The sequence below is a fragment of the Stylophora pistillata genome, chromosome 3 (assembly GCF_964205215.1).
Source record: "Stylophora pistillata chromosome 3, jaStyPist1.2, whole genome shotgun sequence".
NCBI lineage: Eukaryota > Metazoa > Cnidaria > Anthozoa > Scleractinia > Pocilloporidae > Stylophora > Stylophora pistillata.
Window position 1 is genome coordinate 44,562,922 of NC_142521.1, and position 25,489 is coordinate 44,588,410.

General features: G+C 37.7%; 1 protein-coding gene and 1 pseudogene across 1 annotated transcript; one reads left to right on the forward strand and one right to left on the reverse strand.

Moving 5' to 3' along the window:
* Positions 1-12,304: 12,304 nt before the first annotated feature.
* LOC111335079 (uncharacterized) lies at positions 12,305-13,584 on the reverse strand. Its single transcript, XM_022940925.2, has one exon. The coding sequence runs from the start codon at positions 13,293-13,295 to the stop codon at positions 12,654-12,656; it is 642 nt and encodes a 213-aa protein (XP_022796660.1). The 5' UTR covers positions 13,296-13,584; the 3' UTR covers positions 12,305-12,653.
* Positions 13,585-13,852: 268 nt separating this feature from the next.
* On the forward strand, positions 13,853-24,803 carry LOC148736323 (beta-1,3-galactosyltransferase 5-like; annotated as a pseudogene).
* The last annotated feature ends 686 nt before the right edge of the window (positions 24,804-25,489 follow it).

Below are 25,489 nucleotides of genomic sequence, written 5' to 3' on the forward strand. Positions count from 1 at the left end.
TGCTATGGTTATTAATCTTGAGCTATCAAGTGTCTCGACCTATGGATCAACTCAGAAGTTCACGTGGACTTTGAGTGCTTCGTTTGTTTGCCAACGGGCCACGCATGGCTAAACTCCAAAGGAAGAGGTGTCTTGAATTGTCTAGTATTATCTATCGTTTTGCTAAATTTGACTTAAAATTTTCTCTCGCTACAATTTAAAGTTCTGTAAACTGAGAACAGTTACATAACAAGAAGTGTTTTATATTTCAAAGCAGACCTTGTTTACCAATGACTTGAAATCACAAGAGTTCCAAAGTCCATTCATCGACTGGTAATTTCAGGAAGGGTTACAAGGCCGAGCATATCATCCCAATAATCCAGTCTCCCAAAGGACTGCATTCACTAAAAACACTCATACAAAGGGCCTGGAGTTTTGCGTAAAGTTTTAAACCTATCATCGACACTTTTTGCTCTATCCGCATAAGAACTGAACTGTATATATATAATTGTGGGAAATTGCAGCAAATGCTGTTGGAAAGTAGACAATACATATGAGTGTAGAGCGAAATACAGTTCAAAATGACTAAAATGAAACACGCATGATTCCCCATGATTCCCAGGGAATTATGCGTGTTTCACTTTAGCCATTTTGAACTGTATATATATACATATATATAACTAACTGCAGACAGTACTGTTTCGGCCTTCTAGGCCTCATCAGTGCAGTGCTGTGGGCAATTACGTGCACGTATGCTTTCCTCTCACTAGCCAATGGCTTGTGCAGAGCATAAAGGAGTTCATTAATTGGCGGGTCAGATATCATTTCATAGTTGATGTCAAGTGTTTTGGAAGAGAACCTTGAATCGTAGTCTCTATGCTTGATTCAATAACTGGGTGAATAAAAGATAAGGATTTCTTCTGCCACTTAGAGGAATGTATGGAATCTTTTTAGCTTTCTTCTTTCACCAACATTGTGTGCTTCGATTAAACAAAGGCACCTGGTGTGAAACAGATATATTTTTTTTCATAGTATGAATGGTATCTATTTTCTTCTCTCATTCATTTATAACTTAACGGGAATGAGTACATGAATAAGGATTTTCTCTGAGATCCTTTCGGAAAAGTTAAACTGCCGCTGAGATGCGATCCTTACTCTCTTCTTTAGTCTCTCAGAAACTTCCCGTTTAAAACAGCTTTCTAATTAATCAGTCAATCCACACAGAAAGGTAAAATTTCTCGGACTCTAGGATTAAATATGCTTCAATGCAATCAATTTCTTGCTCTTTAAAAATGTGGAAACTTGATAGTGGTTGAAAACTTTGGGAAAGGAGTACGAACAAGATAGCGATAAATTTTAAGCTCGTTCTTCGAATGTAAAAAAATTCGAATACTTCAAGTTTTCAAGAACGAAAATCAAAGATTGACCCTTCACGGTTATTAAACCTTAGCCGGTATTAAAACCTCTCGCACTCGGATCAGAGTGTGAAAATTTCGTTTTGAAAGAAAGATTAATAGAAACATATCAAAGTTTAAGACAATAGATTTCATACATTTATGCTACCCTCAAGTTCCTGCATCCAGTAAAAAGTTAATATTTGTTGTGAACTTTTAAGATACTGGTTTGATATAACACTCAATTCCTTGAAACAATCTCCTGCGAAATAGATCAGCACTAGAATTTCAAACCAGATATTGCAAGTAAATGTGGCAATTAGTGCCCTCTTCCAGATGGAAACTTAATCACCTATGACAAGGTCCAAACTAAAGGCCTGTAGCTGGCTACAATGTTTTGGTTTTTATGTGAAGGATCTTAACCCACTACGCAAGTACTAGCTCCTACTTCCTGTTTATCTCGCAATAATGGTGTATTTGGAGTATAAGCAAACCCGTTTCTTAGTTAACGAAAATTACGTCCATAGAACTGAAATGAACTGCGGACAAACAGGAACGGTACTTGATGTATTCAAAGACAAGCCCTCATTGTGGAGGCCGATATACCTATTTCTGATTAAACGTCTAAGAACGGACAGATGTTCAAAACGCCAAAAATTTTGGACAAAACTGTTGCTTTGATACTCTTACCGTTTGCCAGGGATTTTCAGCCACGCGAGAACTGTTTTGCTAGATTTTCGATAACATCCGATGTTTTTATAGACGACTCTTTCCGCATTCCACCACACATTACAATTACAAGTTAGTTCAGTTATGGCACAAAAACATTTATAAATGTTACACTGGATAGAGAAGAATCTTGGACTGTTTGTTTTTCTGACGATAGTGATTAAATTGACCAATGTTCGATGAGCGAGCTCAAACTCTATCATTTTTCTGTTACTCGCAACGCTTCAGTCATTGCTGATTCAAGTAGCACTAAGGGACCCTTGTTACATAAAGAAAACCTAGTTTACGGCTTAGCCCACTGTCAAGTTTCCAGTAAATCGCTTAAAATTGCCCGGTCGCAAATTGGCAGATTTGAGATTTAGAAAATAAGGGGTGAATAAGAAGCTTTTGTCGTCCTGCGCCCGCGATCATTCAAGCGTGTTTATAAACCCTGTTGTGTTACGTTGCTATTTTAAATTCTAAATATTTTTTTTGCCAGCAATCTAACCACCGATCCCATACTTACCGAAGATTCTGACAGATGATTAGTCTTTAAAGGCTGACGAAAACGCGACTTGAAAATCTTGTGTTGAGTCCGCTCGGAATATTCATATTGTTGCTTTATAATCTGTTCCGTCCCCTCCGGCTAAAACGTAATCCAGATATCAAAAAATCGAAATTTTAATATTGATCTGGACAAGATTGAGACATGCAGTGCCATTGACTACGTACACATTCACCTTCTTTTACCGCCATTCCTTATCCGGAGAACTTTCAAGGCCGTGACTATTATAGCTTTCGGATAAAGTTTAAGTATGAAAAGCCAAAGAAATGGGCCAGGATAGCAGAAGAATTTGATCGGGAAGATAACTGTATTTTAGAAGTCTTTTTGTTGCCCAAAAGAGTTTCCAACGAGCCCCACTTAAGATGACTGAACTCCATTCTTTTTGCCTATGAAATCCTTTTTAAAATAGGCTATTTTCCAAGCCCTAACTGTTGCTTTTGTCAAGATACCAAAGAAAACTATAGTTATAGCTAGAAACCATGTATGTTTAATTGCCACTTTTTGTGCTCTTTTTGGGTGGATGTTATTGCCGACATTTTGAATAATATTAGTAGTTGCAGTTGTCTCTTACTATAAGTGACGTTGTCATAGGAATCTTCAAGGAGGGGATGGATCTTGTCAATTTATGTACTAATTCTAGGTAAAAGTTAATTATGGAGTCGTAGGCATAAAGATATTAAACCGTCGATTAGTCAGTTTTAAGAGAATTCTTGAAAACAAAGACGAAACTGAGAAATACATTGCAGTCAAATCTAATAGTATTATCTCCGTAATAAATGGAAATCCAACGAAGAATTGTCTTAAAGTGGCGATAATTAATTCTTTAACTTTTAGTTAACTATATGGAACTACCTTGAAAGTAATTTAATTCCTAAAGATACGTAACATAATGCATACAATTAAATTAATTAGTGGTGATAAATAGTTTTTCATTTCTGGTCAATTATGGAATACCATTTTCTAAGTAATTTAATAAGAACATATAAAAAACTTTGTGTATAGGAAGCTTAATAAGTACACACACACATATATGTAAAAAAATCCCCTGTATTATAAGAATAGCTTTAGAAGAAGACATTAAATGAATAAAAATAAATAAATAGAAAAAGCAACAAATCGAACTTCCGGGTGCACGTGATCAAGTCAGGCGTAAAATAAGGAGGAAGGTGTTTTCTCTCCTAAGATGAAACGGAAACAAAGCAATCTTTCTTTAAATGGAGAGTCCCTTATACCCCTTTATAAAACTCAGTCATGTAAAAATCTTTGGTATCTCACGTATCACGAGTTACATCTAAAAAGTCTTTCACGGCCACGCAAATTCTAGAAAATCACGTTGAATTTATATTTTATTTTTTCTAGTCTCGACCACTCCTTTTTGATGTCTTATCTTGTTCGTTTAAAAACCATTACTGGTCTGTTTTACAACTTTTATCGCGATCCATATGAAGTCCATCTCCTGTCAAAACCCTGTTCAAAACCTAATCACAGCCTTTCGACAATAATACGCACACTTCCATCATACAAACCAAAAAAGCTCCCAAATCACGTTTAATTCAGCTCTTAATTCACGGGTCACGTTTAAATGCAAATAAATCGCTATAGAGGACCCTCTCAGCGATAGTGATATTGGATGTATAAAGAAAGACTAAAGGGAACACCTGACTCACGGACTTACAAACGTGATGGACAATGCACACTGTACACTCTGCCCCGGGCAGAGTGTGCAGTGTGCATTGTCCATCACGTTTGTGGGGTTCCATCGAAAAATTTCAGTGGTAACTTCAAGTAGAGGTAACCGTTGCAAAACGCAGAAGCAAACACTCTTTTCCTTTCCGATAGTGATACTGGGTACCTAGAGGTGGAAAAGACGAGAACACATGGCATCGCTGTCAAAGACGTAGACGGTTTCGCCTTATTTCATCTTGCAAAATGCAAGGAAAGAAAAGTCAATAATAGGTTAAAAATGAGTGAGTAATGCCCAACCAGCGAAAGGAACATTCGAAAGAAAAATGTTTAAATACAACGAATATATGAAATTAATATATCTGAACTGTGGTTATCGGAAACGTATTTGTGCACGATCCTCGCAGTAAATAGCACTATTTAAGCAATAGTGAAAATCCGACCTGAAAAAATTCAGACCTGTACGGGATTCGAACCAGCAATGACCGGATCGTGCACAAATACGTTTCTAAAAGCGCAGTTCAGATAGATGAATTTCATATATTCGTTGTGTTTGATTTATCATCTTACGGGTTTATGTTGGACTAATTTGATGACCTGCTCCCAGTTGGCTTGTTAGCTCAATTTGTAGAGCGCTGCAGTAGTATCGCAGAGGTCAGTGGTTAGAATCCCGAACAGGCCTGAATTTTTTCAGGTCTGATTTTCACTATTGCTTAAATAGTGCTCTTTACTGCGAGGATCGTGCACAAATAAGACAAATGTTTCGTAAGTTAGTATACTGATCGCGAAAGTAGTGGACGTGATGCTAAATCAAGTAAGAGATTATAAAGGGAGAGAAATTGTCCCCACGACCCATGATAATTTTAAGTCTGTTTAAAATTGTGCACCACGCTGGGGAGTTATTCTCTTTTATACCCTCCCCCTCAGTCTTTCCCATGATAACGCGATATCATTTGACGTTGCGGTTTCCGGTGTTCAAGTTTAAATTTGTCTTTAAAACTGAATCTGTAGCCACTCAATATAGAAACAAATTTATAAATGTTTGTCTCCCCATTCAAATAAAATTATTGATTTAGAGGGTCACAGATGTTTCAATCAACAAATAATTCGTTCCTAGCTGAAGTTTTGGCTAGCTTAACGTCTACTATTGCATTGATTTTTTTTTTTTAATTTCTTGCAAACGGCAGGGGCTCTGTAAGCAAATATCTACCAAACTCTCCACCAATTCATAAAAGCAATAAGCTATGAAGCTTGTAAATGTCACTTTGTAAAAATTCAAGGTTTCAAATCACTGTTACGGCAGCTGAATCCAACCGGTCCGGTTCAAACTTAAGAAATCATCAAGATCGAGCCGCTTTGCTTTTTGCATTCTGGAAAATGTTTTATGCTGCGCCGATTGCCGCTTAACTGGATAACCCGTGAGGTAATTTACCTGAACCACCATTGCAAGATGTTCAGTTCTTTCGATCAAACCCTTTCATGAAACACATCTACACACCCTAACTTGTGGGGCAAAACTCAGGCTTCAAGAACACCGCTCACAGGTTACGTTTGCGTCTTCACCAAAAATTTCATCCTGTCACCATGGTAAAAACTACAAACCACAGACTGCAGGCCGCCAAACTTCAGCACAGAACCACTAACCAATTAGCTGTTGTTCTTCAAAACAGTCGCACCTCGGGAACGCGCACTAAAATAAGATGTTAAAAATTATCATTGGAATAGGGTATCTATGGGTTATAAGCTAAGTTCTCTCCAGTTATAATACACAAATGTATTTTCTGTCTTGTTCTTCCTGTCTGAGGTTGTAAACAAGACCCTCTTACCAGATTTCAGTTCGCTGTCTTGAGGCAAACACCGCCTCCCGGTTAGCTCAATGGATGGAGAACTGGACTGTTGTGCGGGAGGTCGAGGGTTCGAGCCCCGGCCGGACCAACACTCAAGGTCTTAAAATAATTGAGAAGAATATGCTGCCTTTCTATAATATCAAGAAACGGATAGATATTCTAGTCTTCTCGGATAGGGACGAATAAATGGAGGTCCAGTCCCCTGCAGAGTTAGGGGTAAGATAAGTTAATTTCCCACGCACGAGATTACTGTGTGATAGATGTTCTCCCCTGGATGGGATGGGTGCGTTACTTGGCGCAAAGCTGTTGCGGTGTCCCTGCCTGTCGGCAAATATTGTAAATAAATAAATAAATAAAGTCGGGGATATGTTACAAATATCGAAACCACAAATCAAGCAAACATGTTTTTTTGCTTTTTTTAATGTAAATATCGCCATAACTGTGCCGTGAATTCTGCATAAGAGGTACTTCGGCTCTTGCTCACAACGCTACGTTTGGAAAAAAAATCGCGAATGGCACTTAAAGGAGCCCATCTTTTTTTTTTTTTGAAGCATTCACAAAAAACTCTTCCATATGTCTCTTCCCAGCAGACATCGAACTCTCTGAGTTATTTTAATATCTAGTGCTCTTCACTCATGTCCAATTTTGCTCTTAAAAAGCATGTCTGAAAATCACCTACTGCAGGAATGTTTTTCTTTTCGCATTTGCCGAAGACACTGATGTTTAGGAAATTTGGAATAAATAAACAAATTCAATCAGTGCAAGTTAAAAGGAATTTGTCTAAGTTATCAGTCGATCGCATTGCAATCCCCTCTCGAGTCTGAAAAATTAATTTTTTTTACCTCTCTTGTGTTACGGTAGATCAGGAAAAGTTGTGGAAAGGTGAACGGTAAACTATTTCCCTCCTTATTTCTCACCGATCAGTTATAGTCATCACCATTTTGTATTTTGTGTTTCCTCGTGTTTAAATTCGTAAAAAATGTTGTAATGGCGAATCAATTTAAAAAAAAAAAAACACATATCATTGTACTTTACTTTAAGCCACTGGAACGACAAGATCTCGTCTTTTTGCAGACAGGTAGACAAGCATTGGCGCGACGATGTAATTAAGAACTATCAAACCAATTAAAATTAAGTAGAACAATGAATTTAGTGGATCATCTTGTGTTCAGAAGATATTTGATGTGACCGACTATATGTAACTACCTTCACGTACACGATTCAAACATTCTTAAAACTAGAGCCATTTCTTCAAAACACGTGGATTTATAAAGTAAATTTGGTGGCATTATAGAGCTTTGATTTTTTTCCCTCAAAAACGATCGTTGCTACATCGCAATTTTTATCACAAAGCTACTCACACAACAGGTTTCTGAGTGAAAGGTATTTGACTGTGTCAGTTTGCTTGTACATGTCATCCACCAGTTGCTAGGATATCCCATAATTAAATCTTCCTAAACAGTAGAGTTTTATATTTCACATTTTAGCCTTGAACTTGCTTTTCAATCTGAACAAAACTGTTTTGTCAAGGTCGCTTCTCTATTGTCTTTCATTTTAGACTGTTTGGTGGTTTTTGCGATATAAATGGTACCCCATTTTAATCGCCTTTTATACCTTGAGAAGTAATAAAAAAGCTTTCAGTGAGTACTGCGGTTTTAGCGGAGTTTTTACTGCATATTTTAAATAATTCGAGGGCTAACTACGCGGTTTAGATATTTTTCCTTGGGTCCTCAAAGCTTGTGAAAAATGATAAACGTGTCTCAGTCGTTCTGACGATGGTTTTCATTATGAAAGAAAGAAACGGTTTGGCAGTCTTGGAAGCTTTCAATTAAAAAAGGCCAAAATTCAATGTAAGATTTCAATAACAAATAAACATGAGGGGGGCTTTAAAGATTAAAAAGAGTGAATATAATTCAGAAGGGTGCATGTATGATTTTGTTTTTGTTTGTTTATTTTTGTTTTGTTTTGAAGTATTGCTAGTTCGAGAGCAGCTTTATCGACATAATTTAGTCTATAAAAGGAACTAGCTGCTGCCGAATATCGAAATAGGCAGCATAAGTAGATTAACTAGCTAACTTTGGATATTATTGACAAAATGTGTCTACGTATGATGCACGATCCTTCGCAGTAGATAGCGCTATTTATGCAATAGCGAAAATCAGACCTGAAAAAAATCAGGCGTGTACGGGATTCGAACCACTGACCTCTGCGATACTAGTGCAGCGCTCTACTAATTGAGCTAACAAGCCAACTGGGAGCAGGCCGTTAAGTTGATTTATCATCACGGGCTTTTTACGAATCAACTTAGACGGCCTGCTCCCAGTTGGTTTGTTAGCTCAATTGGTAGAGAGCTGCACTAGTATCGCTGAGGTCAGTGGTTCGAATCCCGTACAGGCCTGATTTTTTTCAGGTCTGATTTTCGCTATTGCATAAATAGCGCTATCTACTGCGAAGATCATGCATCATACGTATTTAATACCGCAGTGCAAAATATATGAACTTCATATATTCATTGTACCAGTGTGTCTACTTCTTCGGTTCCTCCGACAAGCATAATCTGGAGAAATTATGCCCTGAATTATGAGTGCTTCGAATCATCCATAGATCAAAAACATGTTCATCTTTCAGAGCCTCGTGATAACTTGGGCAAACGTCTTTGGTAGAACTTGAAAAGGTCACTGACTAAATTTTTTGTTAAATTTTCTTTTGTTGAATGTTGTCCCTCACGTAACTTGAAGAACGTTTTGAACGAATATAACTCCTGGAAATGGGGGCGTCTACTAATTGAAGGTGAGGAAAGAAAAAGTGTCTAGCACATCATGAACGCATGTCATTTAGCACGATCTAAAGAAGGAACACCGAAGAAAGCGTTTGTCACTCTGTATTTGCATTTAAATTACAATAGAACACCAATAAAGCACGCCTTTAATAGTTGTTTTTGATCACTTCATGAAGAGAAAGAGCCAGCATGGGTTATGGACTCCATGCTTTTCACGCAGAGCGATACGTATTCAACAGCCTTTACTGAATAAATAAGTTATCGTTCTTTGCTTTCCACATACCATTCAGCATGTCTCTGTTCTCGATGTGCTGATTATTTGGTATACATTATTTTCCTTAAATAGTAATTATTGCTTTTTATTTTCTTGCACAGCATTCATGATGCACCATGCGACAATAGATGATCAGATTTAACACGAAAGTTCATTTGAATTGAAATCGATTTTTAAAAACGAAAGAAAATATAAGCATCCTTCGTGTTGTTCCATTGATAACCTTACTATCTCCATTATGTTTGTTCAAAACTGAGAATTTGAGGAAACGGATAGCACCCCTCTATTTTCTAGTGCATGCAGAATTCTAGCTAGCCAAGACGCCGACTGAAAGAGCCGGCCTGCTGCTTCAGGAGTACATAGTGTCGGAAAACAGACCATGAATAGCTTTATGTGGAGAGGGCATACAGAACTGCTGATAAAAAGGGATAAACTTAGTATTCAGTATATTTTATTCTGACTTGGCATAAATCAACCGAGAAATGCGTGATTTAGCCCCTGTACATCCCTTTCCGGAGAAAGGAAATAATGCAAGGTTATTCAATTTATTGGCCCTCTTGGTGAACGATCTAGTACACGCGGATGATTCTCTTCTTTGAGTAAACGTTTTAGAAAACTGAGAACGTCATTCAGTGGGAAGATAACAATGAAAACCAAAGGAAGAGCTTTAGATGTGTTTCATTATTATCATTATTATTATTATTATTGATAATATTTCAAGAGATATGGTACTTCTGTATCGCTCAATCTGACTACTTTTAGCAGAGCAACAGAAGCTTTAGTCTATGTAATGCGGCTGGTTGGTAATGTCAGTGACCGATCGTGACCGTAAAAAAAAGTGGTCTCTCTTTTACGTAGGACGAAAATGAAATGAAACAATTGCGAAATGCTCACATGCTGACATGACTCAGTAATTTTAAAATAACAATGAACTGAATTCATATCTTTCTTCTAATGAAATTAAACACGATGCAATTTCTATTACCGGGATAAAAGCTTAATTCTGCCTAGCTACTTTTCCATTTACCTTAAGTCTCGGGCACTCTGTGAAACACAATGACGTAAACACAATGACGAGGATATATCTCAAAACACTCAAAATTAAGGAAACGTGTGGTAAACGCTGTCACGTTGTCCTGATTTTAAAGGACAGAAATTTAAGCAGTTTGTATTGCGTAATGGCTCATGCCCATTAAATGAACACATCAGATAGGAAGATGTGTTTAAAAAAAAAAAACCAAGGGAAAATATGGTTCTTAGCTAAAGCGTGACTAAAACGTCCTCTTTGTATATGTCTCATAATACGATAGTGGATTTTAAAATTGAGAATTAATTTACCGCTCAGCAGGTGCACTGACCATATCAGCTAAGCAAATTCTTTCACGAGCTGATATGACCGCGAGCAAATTAAAAACTTCGCTTGAGGTAACTCATACATAATTTTATTATTTTTCTATCTGCAAACACTCACAATTAACTCCAATAAAAAAAAAATCGATTAATAATTCTTGGGCCATTTTAAAATATCAGTATTCGAACAACCACAGATGAGTAAGAGCTTCACGATTATCTTACCATTGACTAACGTCACGAACTCGTTCAATATGATGAGTCAGGACATGTGTCAAAGAACAGCTTCAAAAGGATCTTGGTTTTGATTTTTTGGTCCAATTTCGTAAAATTTCTTAATCATTTATACATGAAGAGAAATATTTTTATCGAAAGGTGTTCTTTGCCAGCCTGAATGATTTGGTCTGCACAAATGTAAAAAGCAGAAGTTACATTTGACTCAGCGCTTTAGGTCGGATGGAACAAGATTCTTTTTATCGCGTTCTTTCATTCGCAATATTGTTTGATTGGATATGAAAAACTGACAACATTCGATTTTCTCAGCTCCGGAAGGTCTTAAAACGCAGACTAGAAATCGCGAAAACCTTTAAGCAAAATAGGCTAAAATTATAAAGATTAAAGTAAGTTTAAAAAGAGTGGAAACCTTTAGCTGTTTAAAAGACATTAAACATCGACAAAAGAGAAAATATGCACAAGTGATACGTCACAATTTAGAGCAAGATAAGATAAGACACTTAATTAGGTAAACGGCGGGTCCAATTTAAAACGCAACTAATATTATGGAATGCGGGCAACCCCTCTTGGTATAGGAAACCAGACGTTTGTTTGTTTAGCAAATAATTGTTTTGGAGAGAAAATCATTGATGCAAGCGCAAGCGTCTTTGAAATATTCTATAAACGCGTTTTAAGGACATTGTTTTAAGATGACCTTTGCCTTGCTGAAAAAAAAAAAAAAACCGGAGCACGTACTCAAACGAAAAAACGTGCAAAGTTGCAGTAATCCAAATATCTATGATTTATCGAGAGCTAAAGGTCGGTAGATAACATGTTTCCGATGAAAGAAAAACAATACGCTCAGATAATAACTTTGTCTAATGCCAGCAACCAGCATGTCTTAATTTCAACTACAAAATATGAAAAATGCAGCCGCCACAACTGCCTGACATTCTGTCACTTGAGATACCGAATTCTTATAAAATGCATTTTTTTGATGAATTGCACATAAAGGGCTAATAGATTTTCATTTCAATTGATAAATTTTTTGGATGTATCGATGAAACGAAAAGGACAAACTATAACAGGTTTAATTTAAACCTCCCCTGAGCTAAAAATAGTTTTTTTTTTTCTTAAAGAACGTGACTGAAGGTAAGGTCACGAAATCGAACACCCGTTTTCCAAATTAGAAGTGGTTCAATAAATATCGATTCAAAGTGAAATTTAGACAGCGTCGGGATCCATTTTAATATCAAAGTGTTGTTTCCTTTTCTGTTTCTTTCTTTCCTTTTTTTTTTTTTTTTTTGGATGGAAATCCTTTTGAACCGTGGCTTTCTCCGAGAACCAACCGGTTTCCCACTGAAAACCGAAGCGATGTCCATTTACACCAAACAGTATCATCACCCACCCGGTAACTGAACTTTGATTTGATCGCAATACAGGGACAAACGCGTACTGGCAAAAAAAAAAAGGAAAACTCAATAGGCTTAAGTAAGCAACAAAAACGAAATATTGACTTAGTTCTGAACATTTATTAGAAAATGCGCCCCCAACATTTACAATAGCTTTCTCTTTGAATTTCAAATCATAAAAATATTTTCACACAATATTTTACATCAAGTCAAATCGGTTGTCATAGTAGAGTTCAGTTCTTTTCCTTTCAACAGACCAAGAAGAATCTTTTTAATAGCAAAATACCAATGCATTAATGTGTAAAGCTTTCCCACTCATTTGAAATAATTTACAAACGCCAAAATTTCATCTCAAAGTTTATATTACTGAAATACATAAAATATATATAACGTAAAAAACCTTATCCTCGAATTGGAGAGTGCTCCATAAAATATATGTATCTATAGACCTAGCTCTGACTGTTCAAGAAGCGCTCCAAAATTACAGCTTTAGTCGTGAATAAATCGTAGTCCGATTCCTCCTTTTCGATATGTCTTCTGAGGTCAGCTGAATGTTTGTCTTCGGGTCCAGTGTGTGAAGCGTTTCCATTTTTGAGTCGAGGCAAGCTCTTAGACCTTGCATAGTTCATCTGCTTTGTGACCGGAGAAAAATTTTCCGCGTTAGAAATGACTGGGTGTGAAGTTGTCCTTGTAAGTTCGTATTGTTGTGGACGATGTAATCTTTTTACCCATTCAGACGAAGGTGCTGGCAGTGGTTGGACATTCTCTTTTGAGTCTCTCCTGATAAGATCTGGAAGCCGAGAGTTTTCGTGCAAGCTTCTTCTCTCTAAAGCTGATTTGAATAACTTCCCTCGTCTTGAATGAGAAGGCGACCCCACAAGCGCTACAATTTCGGTTTTTCCTTGTTCAATCTCTGTAAAAGCAGGGGGTGTTCCAATTCTTGACAGTGCGTTACAATCCGAAGAACTCTCGCGCAATGAAGGTAGATATGATGAGGATGATGATCGTCTTAGAGCCATACTATAAGGATTTGGCAGTTCTTCGAGTTGCGAAGACTGAGGAACTGGAGTTTCCGTCCTTATATTCCTCATTGCTTCCTCTTTGCCTCTGTCAAATTATATACAACTTTTAACTTTTCTCTGTACTTGTGCCGGCACGGTATTGTCACGGATGTGTTTGCTTTCAAATCAGTTGAGATGTGATGGAACTTCACACGAATGTCAGACTTTATGCAGAGGTCACGACATGGTGTTTGATCAAAGCAAACAATTACGATTAGAATGGAAGGACTTTGATATTCAGTTAAACATTCATTGTTAAATACACGAATCACAGAACAGGTGGCTTGCGAGCATTGTTCGACTGTTTTAACGCAATTGAAAAGAAATCACTCCAGGTATTCTGGTGGTTGATTGTTTTAACGACTGAGTGATTCTTTTCTTCCATTTCATGTCATAATCCCTTAAGCTGTACCGGATTTAACCACAAAAACGTGTATGCTAAGAGACGACCTCAAGGAACACGTTTTTGCGTCCTCCGCTTGGTATAGAATAAGGTCTTTTTTCAATTTTTCTGAAAAGCCGATTACCCTGTTTTAAAAATCCACGTCAAGTTTTTGTTAGATGACGTGTTCAAATCTTTATTGGAAAGATCGAGCGTGTGGATTTGCACGCGCGATGGGGGTGAAAGCTCCATTTACACTTGGATGACCGCGACTTGGATGTTTCAGGAAGTAATATGTAGTTAGGGTTGCCATAGTGTTTGTTTGGTTGTTTCCGTTTTCAATTCTCATGAATAAAAAATTGTTTCAATGTCCATCGCCTATTTTGAGCTTTCGTTAATATACTATGTGTCCTACATGATCTCAAATGCGGTTTCAGAACTCGTTTAGGTACCTCCATCTCTAGCTGGGACCAGGAACTACAATAGAAACGGATTACTTACAAGGAAAGGCTTTGAGCCGTGGTATTTCTATACTCTTCCTTTTCAGTTTTCGAGGAACCAGCCTGTGATATTTATTTACTGGTTGTTTTCTTCTGCAATGGCAGATTATTCTAATTTTGTCACTGTAACATATAACGCAGATTATTACTAAATGATATCAATTACTTCATATTTTGGTAATTAATCACAGCGAGGCTATATGTATCAACTATCACGCTATAGATATCTTAACCCAAATCGTCTAACTGATTTAGTGTGAGTCAAATATGAACGAGACAGGTAGTCTGTGATAATGGAAACTTTGTGTGCGCCTTCAACATTTTGCATTTCAAACCTATTTATCTCGTTTTCATGCTTGAACATTGAACTGCCCTACAGAGAAAGATACCGACTACTAGATGTAGCATTCTAACCAAGAGAAGTCGAGTAGTAATGAAATGATTGTGGAGATCAGCTGCGAATGAGCATGAACGTAGAAAATTTAGACTGAAAATCGGTTGTGCAAAAGTAGTTAGGTCGCCCTCTCACGTTTTCAAATCAGCGACACGATGAAGAAGGACAGAAAGAAGAACAAAAGAAGAACAAAAAGAAAACAAACCTAAAAACAAAACAAAAAGTAAAGCAAGGAAAAAAAAGCGTGTCGAGAGATAGATAGATAATAATGATTAGCGAATCCAACACAGTAATGGTTGGTTTTAATGTTGTAATCACCTGAATAGGCCCCATAACCGTGAATGGAGTTGTTTTTCCATGGTCCGAAGGACTTGAGTATATCACTTAACAAGTGATATACTCTAAATCTTCTGGCCGAGGTAGCGTTAACTCTTTTAATTCAATCCAATCGAAGATCCGTAGAAACTTAGGTGGCAGTCCACTATTCAGGTAAGCAAAGGACTAATACTGTGAATGCCATTAATAAGAATTAAGTTCGCTTTTTCTTCTCTTTTACTGTGAGGTAGTCATTTCTTGTTATGTTACTTCACTGTTTCATGATTATTTTTATAGGGTCCAATATTTAAACCCACATTCCACTGTTAAAAGGATATTTGTTTTTCCGTTTCATCCATGACTGCTCTATATGTGATAGTAATCTTTACTACAAAACATTCAAGCTGATATACGTCCATCTACTAGATGGATTCCTAGAGCGACTTAATCTCCTTGATATGAAAACATAGACCGAATTCATTATCAAGGAAAATATAAAAGATCATGCAAATTGCAACATATAAAGCGTTTTATATGCTGCAGTTTGCATGATCTTTTATATTTTACTTGATAATGGAGTCATGACTACTCCGAAACGTCGGATTTTATCGTTTGTTTTTACAATTTTTTGTCTTAAGAAATCTCTTTTGATATAGACCGAATTTAGTCGTATAAAGAAATCATGTCACTCCTCTGATGAATTTGTATCGATGGTCTTGTCCAGTTTGTTTTTCTTTGCATAGAGGGTTCTTTGCTTAATACAGTGGCATTTTGTGGAAAAGCGGAATGCGTAGTCTGTTGGACTTTTGCAGCAGAAACTGTAGGCAAGCTGATCTCCTCTTGGACGGATTGTTTTCTGACTGAGTGTTCTGTTTTCGCTGACAACATCTGCTCAGTATGTGATCTTGGTCGTGTTGGCTCCCAAGATCGTGATAAAATATCCGTACTCTCCTGGGCACTCGAAGATGTTGATCGTGAACGTTGTTGCGTGCCTAGCGATGGAAGACTCAGATATGTTGAAGGTGGAATAAGGTGATTGTTTTTTAGAGTAAAATGGTCAGGTGAACCATTTAAGAGTCCATGCAGTTTCTTATTTCTCCTCACCATAAGCAACTGTTCCTGATTCCATGACTTCACTGCAGTGTTCTCGTCCTTTCCCAGCTTGTTGCATTTCAGATTTAATCGGCGGTCTTCGAAAGAGTTCTGCTTCGACAAATTATTCCAAATCTCTTGTTCAAAGTACCTCGCTCTCGCTTTCCTTTTTACTTCATTCATATCATAACTGTTTGGTTATCTTGCTGTCGTTTCGTTCACTACAAATTGCATTTGTCTCGCCAATCTATTCCCGTGCTTCAAATACAGTGTTAGCATGTTGTTTAGTGTTCCTACCTTGATACGACAAAAATTGACCGGATCTACGCCCATGTGGTTACAACGTCAGATCTCTAATACGTCACTGGCTATATAATAGTGTTGAAACCATGCAATGCCTCCGCTCCATTCGTAAGAGAAACACAACGTCTCACGAATCGTAGGAAACATGTATTTTTGTGGTTGGAAACACCCTCTTCCTTAAGCTGATCTGTCCCTTGACTCTTGAAGAACTACAATATCTTATGCACACTAAAGAATTCTTACAAGGGAACCGTCACCAAACATCGTTTTCTAACAAGGAAACCGTGACCAAACTTTGTTTTCGTGATACATCTAATAGACCGTTTACAAGAGAAGAAAGCACAGCGCATTTGCAAGCTTTAAATTGCAAATTTTGTAGATATATATCATGACAACCGCAATTACATTTTAAAACCTGAGAAATGTATCAGTAATTTTTCATTGTTCGGTGAATTTATTTTGCCCAAAATGAATTATATTAAAGACAATTAACATATTAATATAGCCAGTTCTCTTCCAAGTTCTAACGAGCTAATTGTCATGAAGCAGGCCTGCAACACTTAAGAAAAATTAGTTTACAAATTAAAAAAAAAAATCAAAACAGAAAAAACCGTGGAGCTTTTGTTAAGCCAATCGGCCTTTTACCTAGTCTCAACAATTGTACCCCTTCAACGGAAGTATGTCGTGAATAATTCTAAGCCAACAAACTTTAGATAGAGCACATTAAAATACATTATTACTGAATAAGTTCGATAGTTTACATTTTTCAAGCTTGTTGCCGGTGATCCCTTTTTGCTTATAAAAATTTCTTGCACTCAGTATTCTTTAAACTTCCCATGTTTACATTTTATAGTTCAGTCCGAGCTGACGATTTTTTTTGTACCACATAAAGATGAAGAGCATATATCATAACTCAGATCCTCTACAGACTTTACATTCTAAACAAATATCGTGTATATTTTAAGTACAAAAGACAACGTCAATCATTGGTGATATTATTCAAGACGCGTTTTACCGTAAACGAAAGGTTTATTTTTAGTTTCCTTTACGCTCTGGAACGTTCAGTGTTTATTGACGTCACGCGGTTTACGTGAGGGAAATTTGAATATGCGTACGTGACTCTTTCTTTGACAAACTTCTTGGACAAACTTCGAATCGTTAGACATAACGTTTTCTGCGGTCTTGAATAAAGTTTTATGCCAGTTATTCAGGAGTTTGTACCGCCGCTGCCGCGGATGATGTTTACGATTGCATGCTAAAAGATAAAACTGGTATAAGCATACCGTGCACAACGCAGGTTTTAAAGTATCGCGTCCACGTGGATTTGATTGTGTTCTAACAAATTACACTTACGTCAGGCATCAAGACAACCCTGTTCCCTGTGTAGTTCAGAATCGTAATAAATGCAAGCAACTTTCTTACTATTTCAATAATAAATCATATTAAATACATATGCTGTTATAGTAGCACAAAACGCGGCCTAAAGGAAGTCGCCAAAATAGCGTTAAAAAGACCGTAAGTGACAACGTGGCTACGGAATAATGGTAAAGAGACTTAATTCGTAACATTCCTCGCTTTTATCGTCCTTCTTATATTTTCCCTCTTTTTTAGAACCTTTCCTTTTAATACGGCACACGCTTACGCTTGAAATTCAATCTTAATATGTTGGGTATTCCCGTTAATGATTGTCAGACCCTAAAAATTACGTACAATACGCTTGATCCACCTGAGGATAAACTGTAAAAGAGATGTAATATAAAACTGTGGTCTAGCAGGACAATTAACTCAGTTACTTAGGGGCATTATTTTTTACATTTAAAGTGCGATCATTGCACGATACACTGAAGAACAACTCAGCTTTTAGTGTAAAGTAGTCTGGTCACGTCCAAAATGATTAATTACCACATAACTTTACTTTAAGAGCCACTGACCATAAAAACAATCATAAAATAATGGTAAATGACGATCTTTTCAAAGCCGGATGGAAAATCGGTAGAACTTCCTTTGCTAGCTATAAGAGCTTCAAGCGAATTGTCGGAAAACGCAAGAGTGGGTCTTGGGGTCTATTAGAGAGCGCAAACCGCAGGGAAAAAATTATCCAAAATCGCAAAAATAAAGGGAAAGTTTTACTTAGAGAATTCTTTTGTGTTCGATCTCGTGTGCCCTTCTATCGCATCCTATTTTAGTTGAAATTGTCAACACTCGAGGCTTGTAGAAAAAAAATGTTATTGACTAAGTTTGGTCGGGGCCGTTTGGTCAATAAGTACATTTTTTTTTACGCAAGCGCCAAAAAATTAAATTCTAATACGATTCCGTTATAGTTTTAATGTTGATTGCGCTAATCATTTCCTCTTCAGCGTTTAAATCAGTCGCACAAATAGTTTTTGCCACTTGGATGATGAATTCAAAACTTGGTTAGAGAGGGAAATAAACCGATAATTTTGTAAATACACCTTGCAATACTGGTACCCTAATCTGTACACAGATGCTTGACATTAAAACGACAAATTTTAGATAGATCGCGTGTTTGAATGATGGTATTTTACTGCTCTTAGGTAATCAGAGTCCTTTGTCCAACGACTGCAGCGTACGCGATAAGCACATAAAAACAGACAACACGATTATTTATCATTGATGATAAAGAGCTCGTGTCCGTGTAGATGGTACGACCGTCAAGGTGATCCTGCTCGCCATGACTTTTTATGCTTTAAGCATCCAACCCCACATAACGTGCCTGCAGTCGAATTCCAGCTCGAAAGCAATGCTGGTTTGCGGATAATGCGAGAGGTATTGGATCCGTAAAAGAACTTAAGAGCTGGGGGTAATTCCTTAACTAAGAAGTGCTGCATCATTGCTAAACCCGAAAAGGAAGCACTCGTGAGGGAACCTTTCAAAGACACGCCCATTAATGTAAACTCAGATGACACAGCAATCAGGGGGTGGTAGAAGGCTCAACAGCATTTCTGAACGAACACACCACTAACAAACTCACGAGCCGCACAGAAGAAGTGGCCAAGCTAGCTAAGTTTGCACTATCACAGCCTCGGGCATGCTATGCCGCTTTCACCTTTGGCATAAAACACCGCTGGCCCCATTTCTTCAGGACGCTGACTGACATTAGGATCTTCTAGAGCCACTGGAAAATGTAATACCAAATTTCTTTATTCCAACAAAAACGGAAGGTAGCTGCAGCTCAAGTGAGCGGGATATTATTGCTTTGTCAGTGCTTCATGGTCGCCTTGGAATCACGAGCCCCAGCCATGAAGCAAATCGTGAGTATCAATCGTCAGTGAAAGTAACCAGGCCATTATTCGAGAACATCGTTTCCCAAACACGTTAGCTACCAGAAGACTTCAACGCGCGTGCAGCCAAACAAGCAGCCCGAACTGAGAGAGAAAAAGCACTTAAAAACTCAGTTGATCATCTGAAGAGCACATTACCAACAAAAGTATTAAGTACTCTAGATCTGGCTGGAGAAAAAGGAGCATCCATTTCGCTGTCGGTGGCGCCGATGAAAGAAATGGGTTTCAACCTAAACAAGGGAGTTTGGAGACGCTATCAAGCTACACTGCGCACATGCGTTTACGGCGAAACCTTTACATGTGACCATGCCATGATCTGTAATGTGGGGGTTTGTAATTCACCACCATAATGTTTAGACAGAACCCGTGCTGCAAGACATTAAGGCAAACGACTAAGTAGAGGGACAAACAAAGCCCCGGAGGCAAGACTGGACATTAATCCACGTAGATTTTGGGAAAGAAAACGATCTACCTTTTTGGACGAGAGGGCATGTCACCCAAACGCAGATTCATATCAAGACCTAGAACCTCAATCAATTTAAAAAATGCACGAAAACGAGGAGCGTCTATATGAGGACAGAGTTGTTGAAGTTGAACATGATAAGTTTACGTCACTGATCTCCACCACAACCGGAGGAATGGAAAAAGAATGCGGCAGGTACCATTACTGACTAGCTGAGTTGATTTTAAGTAAGAAAGGAACGAGTTATGTGGAGACAATCTCATGGATTAGAGCGAAAACATCTTTCTCACTTTTTAGATCCGCTCTACTGTAGCTGTGAGGCTCAAGGACTATTAAGAGTCCCGTGCGACATCGAGAACATCGACATCCAAACAACAGAAAGCGAATAGACTTACATTCCTTAACAAGTTTCTTTTTATTATTATCATTCTCTTTTTAAATGTTCACATTTTGACTATTTATCGTTCTCAAGTATTTGAATGATTGAATTCCAAATGGTTGCTTTTTATGTTGACATTTTTACCAGTAAACTCTTATTTTGCCTTAGCAATGCAAGTTTGGAATGAATGCAATTTTTTAGGAATATCATAAGGCAGTAGTTGGAAGTTAATAACTAAAATAACAATAGGTACTGATTAAATCGTTTAAACAATAGATACGGAAGAAAAACTTAACAAAAAGTTTTGCTCGTATGGAATCCACCTCTCTGAATTTTGATAAAGCTATTATCATTTTAATCATGACAATAATATCGTCGTCTCGATTGCATATAAATGCAGGTCTGTTTCATATCCACTCTGTTCGCGTACCTTTGCTACTATTATTTTTCGTTTTCGAAAAGAATAGCCAGACAACAGACTACGAAGATTTTGTTAGCAGTATTCCTTGGGGTTGCAACTTGTGTATCTTTCAAGCCAGGTTATGTATGGAAGAATATCTTCTCCCATCATGCTTCAGGAGAGGAAATTGATCAAAAGCTGCAGAAGATCAAATTACGAAGACCAGCAACAATCGCGAAAATGTCAACAGGATCATTAACAACAATTTTTATTTCGACGCATGTTAAGCACACAACATTTCTTACAACCAGGAGATCTTGTATGAGACATTACGATCCCCATATAATTATCTCATCCGCTCCGCTAATTTTAAAAGGAGGAATACTATCCGCAATTAAGATATGGGCTTTCGAAAAAGCCTCTCATCCAAGATGGACAACGATTTTTCTTGTCGCTCAAACTCGAGATGGAGCTGTATCAGACGCATTGTTAAAGGAAGATAAAGCTCATAAAGAAATTGTGCGAAATAGCTAGTACGACCACCTTCTGGAATCAAACTCGAAAGATACAAATGGGCTTTGAATGGGCAGTAACGTATTGCAATTTCTCGTTTCTTTTGAAGCTAGACGACGACGTGTTTGTGCATATTCCAAGAGTTCTTTCCTTTTTGAGTGCGCCCAACTCGCCCAAGGAAAAGCTTTACGCCGACAATCATTACAGGAACAATCAGGTCTTCAGGGAAGGGAAATGGAAAGTACCTTACGAGGAACATAACGAGATAGGGTATCCGGATGGTTTGTCCCGGCTTTGGACACTTTATCTCACGACGTTGTTTGTGCATTTGTTGACACGTTCTCATCTTCTCCGTTCTTTCGACTGGACGATGTGTACGTTGGCATGTTAGCAGATAGGAACGGAATTAGTATCACAAACAATAATGGATTTGAGGTATGGTATCCACCTGGAATTGCTTCTGTTCCAACAAAATATACCTTAGCCAGGCATGATGTAGGAGAAGAGTGTCAGATGAAAACGTTTAGGACAGTCCTGTTCCTTTACTAGTTTAATGTCATGATAAATGCAAGAAATTTCCTATTCATTTCAGTAACAGTTTTCTTATTAAATATAAAAATTTGACGGAGGCAGTTGCTCACAGCCTTCTTAACAAAGGGCTAAGACTCGTAATGTCGAAATGCTTTTTCGGGTCTTCTACGCCGAGAAAAACCTTTTTACATCAAACATGGCCGCTAGTCCAATATTTGATTACGTGACTTGGTTTTGTCTCGTAGCTAAACTGAACATGAACATACGCACAAGAGCCTGCATGCGCACCTGCATAAGCTATTGGTTGACAAAGTCAAGAGATGTTGAGCAACTATGAGGGACCGCTTCGATGAAAACAACACTTACGTGCCTTTACCTCGTGGAGTGGATTGTCATTCTGGCCTGCGATCTTTCCAATCCACACCCACCGGTACCGCCCACCTTGTGTTTATTGACTGGCTACCTGCTTGTATTGCAAAAGAACAAATTGTTCCAGCGACACAATTCAAGGTGTGGGAGATTGTTAAACGTTGACCGATTTCCGGTTGATTTATATGTTAAGGTGACATGGACTTTGAGAACAATGGGATCGTATCATAGTTTTTAGATGAGAAAGACCAGAAAGTGAGAGTGGAAGAGTGTGAAAGAGAGGGAGAGAAAGCCTATAAGAATATTATCAGAATAAAAAAAGGGGAATTTTCGGAACTCAATGGACTCTTTTGTTGGATGTCCGACAAGGTAGCGAATTTTTTCGGTTTAGCATTTAAAAGAAGTATGGGTGTACTTGGGGGGCCTAACGGCGGGGAGAGCTCGAACATTCGCGGCACGGACTAAAAGAAGGGAAACCCGCGAGGTGTCCCGCTCCTCACTTCGAAGCATGGTGTAACGATATTTTTTGTGAGCTAAATGAGGCATAAGATTATTTCATGTCTATATGAAAAAAGTGTTTTGTGTGTTCAAGCTAACTTTAATTAAAAGCAGTTCGAGTATGATTGTACGACTAATTTTTACTCGGGCTTTCCGAAGGAAACGCCCGAAGTATAAACTCGGCTTCATTTTTTTGTCTCTTTTTTTTTACGTTCAGTCACAAAATGTAATTCCACTACAGCGCATGCGTGAAGTGTAAGCGCACACTTAAAATGAGCCCCAGAGCACATGGTGAAGAAATGGCTCCCTTCATGGACAATTCCTTGCTTTATGTACGCGAAAGAAATTTGATGGCTATTGCGCTCAATATATACATACAAAGTCGCACACCATTCGCGGTAGACCCACACTAAAACTTTTGGAGCGTATTGGGAACGGGTCGGTTGGCGAACTTTACGAGAGATCAATTTACAAGCGATCCTTTAAGAGTGAACCTTCTATCGAGAAATATCAAACGAAACCTGCTACATCAAACGAGCTATCTCATATTATATTTACATGTAAACACAACCGTGTATTTAGACGTGATCGAGAACCCAGAAGAAAACCAGAAGCTATTCTGAAACGTCTTATGCAGAAGAAAGGGCAGAAAACTGAAGGAATTTGTTGATGAGCGTATTCGTCCAAGCATTACAATTACAATTTACAATTTATCACTTATAGAGCGCTATTTACGGACAGATCAACAGCGCTTTACAATTAATCCTAACTGACCCATCCCACTCCAGGGGAGGACATCCCTCACACAGTAATCTCGTGCGTGGGAAATTAACGTCTCCTACCCCTACTGAACCCTGTAGGAAACGGAACCTCCATTTATTCGTCCCTATCCGAGAGGACTAGCATATCTAACCATTTCTTGATGTTATAGAAAGGTAGCATATTCCTCTCAATTGCTTTAAGACCTTGAGTGTTGGTCCGGCCGGGGCTCGAACCCTCGACCTCCCGCACAACAGTCCAGCGCTCTATCCATTGAGCTAACCGCCTCCCGGTTAGCATACCAAAGTCCTCTTGGCTACGTCGTTATGTAAAGGTTAGAAGAGTTACAAAGAATGTTTGTGAGCTTAATACGAAAAGGGAAAGATTAATTAAAGTTACACAACATGAGAAGAAGTATTTGTTGAATTGTTCTATGAATTGTCCATTGTAGAGCAAGTCGGTATTTATCAATGTTTTCTTGTAATAGACCCATGTGTCGTTAGAAAAGTCAGACACACGTATCAAACTATTGTAAATTTCAACTGAGTTCAGATAGAGAAAAACCCTCGTCCTACTCCAGTGTACATTGACCTTAGCAAAACAATAACGGCACCATATAGCCAAGCTATTGAGTTGGTATTTGGACAAAATTCAGGACAAAAATGTGTTGCAACGAGTTTATGCTCTTTGACTTACAATAACAAACAAGGGTTCAATTCTACTCCTGTCAATAATGAATATTCAAGTTTGTCTCAGTTAACCAGACAACCATTTTTAATGTCGACAGAATTACCCACACTTAAATGTGTTTGAGACTGACTATGAACTTCAATACAGTGAAAGCTACACTGGTACTATTCATCGAGAAGCTACAATAGACGGATATCAGTACTGTATCTCCTTAGATAGAGCCTTTAAATCACTTATATCCGAAAATTTTAACAATTTTGTCTTGGCAATAGGATGTACTGCAGTTGCTATCTATTGTAAAGGTAATGTGGGCTTAAATAAAGTTCAAAGTAGTACTCCTTTTTAGAGTCATGCCTGTGAAACCAGGAAGTTTTGGTTCTGTCTATTCACTCTGCTACTCCGTAATAAAATCATGTATTTATAGGAATTCAAACACCTTATCTAATGTTATTCAGTAGGGCAAAAGATTATATGAAAATTCATCTTTAAGCAAGTATTTACTGACAGATGATTTGCCAAAAACTGTTGATGTTTGTGGAACTGAAGTAAGTTTAGATGTTAAAAGTGATTACAGTGAAAGAATATTGTTTAATTCAGTTGACAGCAAATCAATTCTCGAAAATCTTTTTTTCTTTTTTTTTTTTTCAATCGCTTTCACCATACTTACAATACTAAAAGGACTAAAATATACATATGAACAAGACACAGAAGAGAACGGAGGACAAGGGTGCGGGACACACAACAGAGCGAGGCTCCAAATTAAGTGTGCCCTTACGAGAAATACACAAATACTAACTAAGTAAACAATAGAATGTAAAAAGTATATAAAAAAAGTATATAAAATAATAAAAGAAAAAACGAAAAGGATAGGAATAAATCCCTCATGCGGCCGATAGAAAGTCCTAATAGCAGCAGTTACCAACTAATAGAAGATCACGTGACCTACTGCATTTGCAGCAGATCGACTTCCAGGTAGGCATTTATAGATTATGCTAGTAAAAGTGGCATTTTATGCTAGCAGCATTGCTTTTATTTGGCCAAATTATGCTAACATTATGCTCTTTTTTCCGAATTATGCCACCGTTTTTTTAAATTATACTCTTTGAAAAAATGCAAATAAGTCCAAAATATATATTTTTTAACTAGAAGCCGTTCGTCTACAGGAAAGAAACGCAACAAATCCACAATGAATTTCAAATAAACATGTGGTTCAGGTTAGACCCGGGCTCAGTGCTTCACAGTCAACTACAAATGCTACTAGTTTAACTAAAACTTTAAATATCGATTAAGGTCACCAAGTACTTGGGACTAGAGACAAAAAATTATCAAATAAT